Below are 6,128 nucleotides of genomic sequence, written 5' to 3' on the forward strand. Positions count from 1 at the left end.
TCCATGTACACTCTTCCAATGGCCATGCCAGCCCAGTGCAGGGCGTACAAACCACAGGGCGTGTTCTCCTGTACTGTGATTCCCACCAAGACATCCAAATTCTAAACAGCTCTCCAATAAATTGTCAAAGACTTTCATGGCCAGATTCAACTGGTTCTGGTGAGTTTTCCGGGCTGTGTGGCCATGGTCTGGTGGATCTTGTTCCTGACGTTTAGCCTACATCTGTGGCTGGCATCTTCAGAGGAGTATCACAGAGGGAAGTCTGTTACACACTGTGTCTAAGTAATACACCTCTGAAGATGCCAGTCACAGATGCAGGTGAAACGTTAGGAACAAGATCCACCAGACCACGGCCACGCAGCCCGGAAAACCCACCACAAGCAACTCTCCAATAGTGCTTAAACTCCCAGGCAGATCGGGCCATTTCTACATATTGCTGTTTCTTGAGGACAGGCATAATGAAATCACATGAAACTAATTTTACTGTTCTGTTTATTTCATTATCTGCATTGCTATATTCTACATTAACCATCCTTTTATGATAATTAACCTTGTTCACCTGAACTGAACCACTGTTTTATTTGCTGATCTTTGATCATAATAAAAACTCAGACAAGCGGTTGGATTATCATCTTGACATAGTCTCTGTCTGAGGTTCCAAGACTACACAATCAGGCAACTTCGACTTGCACAGGATTTCTTCCTTTGGCTGTTCACAGCTGAGGTGGTAACAGACCCTACTCAGTGTGTTTCCCCAGAATAAACAGCCTGGACTTCTCTGGAGCTGGGACACCAGGCTTAGAGGAAAAAACAGATTAAAAGCAGCGATCTGTTGTGGCGAACCTTTGGCACTCCAGATGTTATGGACTACAATTCCCATCAGCATGGCAGGGGCTGATGGGAATTGTAGTCCATAACATCTGGAGTGCCAAAGATTCGCCACCACTGGAAGGTTTCCAGCAGACAAAAGACTTTCTCAGGTTAGGGTGAAAAGTTCACGTTCTGCCATTTGCATTTCTTATTAAATGGTGTTTTAATAAAAGTGAAATGATGCTCCTCCCCTTTGCAAGTCGACTCTGCAACCTGAAACCCTCCTGGCACACGGTAGATCGCACTGCGCAAGCGCAACACAGAGGTTCCGTCCCATTTTTTAAAACAAATTCTCTCTTGCGCATGCGCACTCTGGGACGAGGTCCTCTCTCATCAATCCGTCGCGACCCGGAAGTATTTAGCAGGGCAGCGACGGTTTTTGAATAAGCATGGGTGAATCTCTATGGCTGGGAGGGCGAGCGCGTCTCGAAGGAACCATTTTAAAAAATCTCTCTTGCGCATGCGCACTCTGGGACGTGGTAATGTCTCTCCTCATTCCGTTGCGACCCGGAAGTATTTACCAGGGCAGCGACGGTTTTTGAATAAGCAGGGGTGAATTTTTTTTAAAACCAGACAATCACTTCCGGGGACACCGAGCATTTCCGGCAGTTCGAATCTGGGTTTGCGTTTCCCGCTCAGGCGGCAGTTGGGGACACACCCACTCCCCAGTCGGCCACGTGACAAAGATGGGCATGACCCGGATGGGATTTCTTCTTCCTCCGCCCTTTGGGTGCCCACCCCCCCTCCCCCCAGCGCGGGTTGGTTCGGCTTGCAGTCAGGGCACCCGGGTTGCCAACTCCTGCTTGGGGAAATTCCTGGAGATTTGGGCAAAGTGCTTGTGCAATTAAGGGAGGGGGGACCTCAGTGGGAAATTTAGAGTTGCCAACTCCCGGGGTGCAAAGTTCCTGGAGATTTGGGGGTGAAGCCTGGGGATTTGGGGAGAGGAGGGGCCTCAGTGGGATATCATGCCATAGAGCCCAATTTCCCAAGCGGCCATTTTCTGCAGAGGGGCTGGCCTCTGTCGCCTGGGGATCAGTTGCAGTCGTGGATCTCCAGGCCCCACCTGGAGGTTGACAACTCTGAGCATAGCACCATCCCTCCCACCCTCTGAAGTAACCATTTTCCCCACTGACCTATTGTGTCTGGAAAGAAGTTGTAATCCTGGGAGATCCCCAGGCCTCACCTGGAGGTTGGAAACCCTGCATCACACGGCCTCCTTTCCTCCCCAGGCAGGCATGTCCACCCTCTTCCCTTCCCTCCTCCCCAGAGTCACGGAGGCGCTCTGGTTCAACCTGGACCGGCCCTGCGTGGACGAGAACGAGCTTCAGCAGCAGGAGCAGCAGCACCAGGCCTGGGTGAGCCCCGCAGGACATCCGGGCCGCCAAAGGGCCCTTCGGTTGTCAGGTGCTTGGCCATAACCTGACCCAGTGGTGGGATCCAAAAATTTCAGTAACAGGTTCCCATGGTGGTGGGATTTAAACAGTGGCGTAGCGCCAATGGGGCTGGGCGGGGCACGACAGGGGCGTGGCCGGGCATTCTGGGGGCGGGGCATTAATAATTTCTCTGTTACTGTAAAAAAACTCTTACTGTAAAAAAAAAGTTCCTAATTTCCAGCTGGTCTCTTTCTGTCCATCATTTAAACTCATTCTAGCAAGTCCTATCATCTGCTGCCAACAGAAACAACTACTTCTCCTCTAATTGACTGCCGGTCAAATACTTAATACTTTCAAATACTTAATTTTGTTTCTAGAAATCAAAAGAAGGATCCTTTCCTTAAACAAGGAACTTGACTATATTGCTAAAACATGTTTTTGAAACAGCCCAACAGGGAGAATGATCCCATTTTCTACCTCCGCTAACCAGCCACAGAGGAAACGACAGGACTTTATGATTTTGGGACCTAATGGCATTTCTAAGGGAAAAGCAGACCCAATTAGTAACCCCCTCTCGGCACACACAAATAATTAGTAACCCACTCTAGGGAACTGGTGAGAACCTGCTGGATCCCACCTCTGACCTGACCCCAGCGCTAGACAGTCGTTCAAATGACACCAGCAAAATCAAGCCACAGCCCCACAGCTGTCTCCTCCCAGACTTTCCTGTCCAGGAAGTACAGTTTCAGGGAGAGGCCCTCCTGACTGCCCCATCAATCAGAAAAACTCACGGGGCAGCGCCTTTTTGGTAGCAAACCCACCCTCACAGAACAACCTCCCCCAATCTTCAGGAAGCAGTTGAATGTATTTCAGGACTCAATTGCATTGATTTTTATTATTGGCAGTCCTAGTTGGAGTTTTTTAATTGTATCCGTTATATAAGGGCAACAAGAATGATTGAGGAACTGGAGCACCTTCCCTATGAGGAGAGGCTGCAGCGTTTGGGACTCTTTAGTTTGGAGAGGAGACATCTGAGGGGGGATATGATTGAAGTCTATAAAATTATGCCTGGGGTAGAAAATGTGGACAGGGAGAAATTTTTCTGTCTTTCTCACAATACTAGAACCAGGGGGCATTCATTGAAAATGCTGGGGGGAAGAATTAGGACTAATAAAAGGAAACACTTCTTCACGCAACGTGGGATTGGTGTTCAGAATATGCTGCCACAGGAGGTGGTGATGGCCACTCACCTGGATAGCTTTAAAAGGGGCTTGGACAGATTTATGGAGGAGAAGTCGATCTATGGCTCCCAATCTTGATCCTCCTTGATCTGAGATTGCAAATGTCTTAGCAGACCAGGTGATCGGGAGCAACAGCCGCAGAAGGCCATTGCTTTCACCTCCTGCATGTGAGCTCCCAAAGGCACCTGGTGGGCCACTGCGAGTAGCAGAGAGCTGGACTAGATAGACTCTGGTCTGATCCAGCTGGCATGTTCTTATGTTCTTATATATTTGCGTTGCTGTTTGTCATTTACATTGTGAGCCACCGTGAGTTTTGCAAGGTAGAAAGGCAGCTAACGTATGTTTTAAATAAATACGCGATCTGAAAAATCTTTTGTCTTTGTTTTGGAACAACCAACTTGACTGAGAGTTCTGGGAACCCGAAGGCATGCAGAACATTGGGTTCATCCTAGCAAAAGATGCCAAACCGTTTTACCTATCCCTGTGAGCAAGAATTTGACTTTTTTATTCCACCCTTCCTTTCTCCGAGGAACTCAAAGCAGTAGATCTCCCCTCCCCATTTCTGTTTTATCCCCACAGCAGCCCCGGGAGACCAATTGGCCCAATGCCTCTCAGCAAGCTTCCTGTCTGACGGGAGATTTGAACCCAAGTCTCCCTTGTCCTAAGCTAAACGCGGCACCTGCCACTTCTGGGAAACCGGCTGTTTTCCACCCCCAAAGCTAGAAACGGAGTGAGGTAGAGGCCTTGCCGACAATCTCAGCTGCCCTTTGGTTGCAAGCACTGGGCCACTTTCCCGTTGCGAGCGTGTCTTCTTGTGCTTTGATTACAGCTGCAGAGCATCGCAGAGAAGGATAACAATTTGGTCCCAATCGGGAAGCCTGCCTCCGAGGTAACGCCAGTGCCATCCTTTGACATTCTGGGATGGGTGTGTGTGTGTGTCTTTGTTCTTTCTTGCATGGTGTAGATGAGTCTCTGCATCCAGAAGGGAAAGACGTTGGCAGTTTTGGAGGTTGCATTTGCCCAAGGGGAGCAATGGGGAGTTATTGGGGTTTACAAAGACCAGGAACTTATTATGAGGGGTGGAGGCAGAGTGCGTGCAGAGGTCATGTTGTATTGTCGTAGGCTTTCATGGCTGGAATCACTTGGGTGCTGTGTGGTTTCCGGGCTGTATGGCCGTGTTCTAGCAGCATTCTCTCCTGACGTTTCACCTGCATCTGTGGCTGGCTTCTTCAGAGGATCTGATGTTGGGAAAGCAAGTGGAGTGGCAGATCTGTTAAGTGTCCAGGGTGGGTGAAGAAACATTGTCTGTGAGTAACAAAGAAGGCAACCAGGTCAATAGTTGAGGGCATCTGAATAGAAGTATGAGTAACAATGAAGTCTATAGCATGGGAGTAACCATGGAGATAGCAAGGTCACTGGTGGGAGCATCTGAATAGAAGTATCCTGGCCTTTGTTTCCTTTGTCTATAGTCATCCTGTGTTTGTGTGGAGCTGGTTGGACACTGTCTTGACTCTAGTATTTTTCAACACTGGCAGCCAAGTTCTGTTCAAGGAAGAAACTATGTAAATGGAACTCAAAACAAGCGGCCATCCTGGTGGGGGGGACTGTTGGGGGGGGGACGTAAGGCTTAATGTTGTGCAGAGGGGGGCTCGGAGTTGCTTAACAGGTTCCCAGCTGCATTACCCATGGCAACAGGACTGACAGTTGTGATGCCAACAGGTACCAGGAGGTCAGGTGTCGATAGTGGCGCAGGTGAGGCTTGAAGGTGTTGGAAGAGGGACCCTCAGTGGAGAACTGCCTGCTTGCCTTGGGTGGAGGGCACAGCTGGAGGGAAGCCAAGCGTGGTGGGGAAGTGACAGCCCATCCTTTGCTTTGCCTTAGCAGACTTATGACGAGGAGGAAGAGGAGGATGACGAAGACGATGAAGACAGCGAGGAAGACTCCGAAGACGATGAGGACATGCAGGACATGGACGAGATGAACGACTACAACGAGTCTCCGGATGACGGGGAGATTAACGAGGTCTGGAGAGGCGCACGTGCATTTTCCATTTACCGTCCATTTGTTTTATTCATATCTTGCTTTTCACCCCGGTTGGGACTCAGAGCGGCTTTTTAAAACATTGTTCTCCCCTCATCCATTTTCTCACAATACAGCCCTGTGAGGTAGGCCAGGCTGAATGTGTCTGAGGTGCCCAAGGTCACCCAGCAAGCTTCCATGGTAGAGGGGGAGATCTGCCACTTGACGGCCTGTCCCTTGGAGGAAAGCTTTAAAAGCGGCTTGGACAGATTTATGGAGGAGAAGTCGATCTGTGGCTACCAATCTTGATCCTCCTTGATCCGAGGTTGCAAATGCCTGAGCAGACCAGGTGCTCGGGAGCAGCAGCAGCAGCAGCAGGCCATTGCTTTCACATCCTGCCTGTGAGCTCCCAAAGGCACCTGGTGGGCCACTGCGAGTAGCAGAGAGCTGGACTAGATGGACTCTGGTCTGATCCAGCTGGCTTGTTCTTATGTTCTTATGAAGGCAGGGAGCTGTTGCTATTGGCAACGGAGGATGGAACTCACAATAAGGTGTATAAATAATGGGGAGAAAGGTTCCGACTGGATATTAGGAAAAAGTTTTTTACAGTAAGAGTAGTTTCAGC

General features: G+C 49.6%; 1 protein-coding gene across 3 annotated transcripts; it reads left to right on the forward strand.

The window, feature by feature from the left end:
* The first annotated feature begins 1,459 nt into the window (after positions 1 to 1,459).
* On the forward strand, positions 1,460 to 5,617 carry LOC125425536 (anaphase-promoting complex subunit 15-like). Of its 3 annotated transcripts, none has more exons than XM_048483126.1 (4): positions 1,460 to 1,516; positions 2,100 to 2,225; positions 4,314 to 4,373; positions 5,366 to 5,617. In XM_048483126.1, exons 2-4 carry the CDS (start codon positions 2,106 to 2,108, stop codon positions 5,600 to 5,602), a joined length of 417 nt encoding a protein of 138 aa, XP_048339083.1. In that variant the 5' UTR covers positions 1,460 to 1,516; positions 2,100 to 2,105; the 3' UTR covers positions 5,603 to 5,617. The 3 variants fall into 3 exon arrangements, with proteins under 3 accessions (XP_048339083.1, XP_048339081.1, XP_048339082.1); XM_048483124.1 differs by having other exon boundaries at positions 1,507 to 1,628; XM_048483125.1 differs by lacking the exon at positions 1,460 to 1,516 and having other exon boundaries at positions 5,369 to 5,617.
* The last annotated feature ends 511 nt before the right edge of the window (positions 5,618 to 6,128 follow it).

This window comes from Sphaerodactylus townsendi, unplaced genomic scaffold (genome assembly GCF_021028975.2).
Source record: "Sphaerodactylus townsendi isolate TG3544 unplaced genomic scaffold, MPM_Stown_v2.3 scaffold_716, whole genome shotgun sequence".
Lineage (NCBI taxonomy): Eukaryota > Metazoa > Chordata > Lepidosauria > Squamata > Sphaerodactylidae > Sphaerodactylus > Sphaerodactylus townsendi.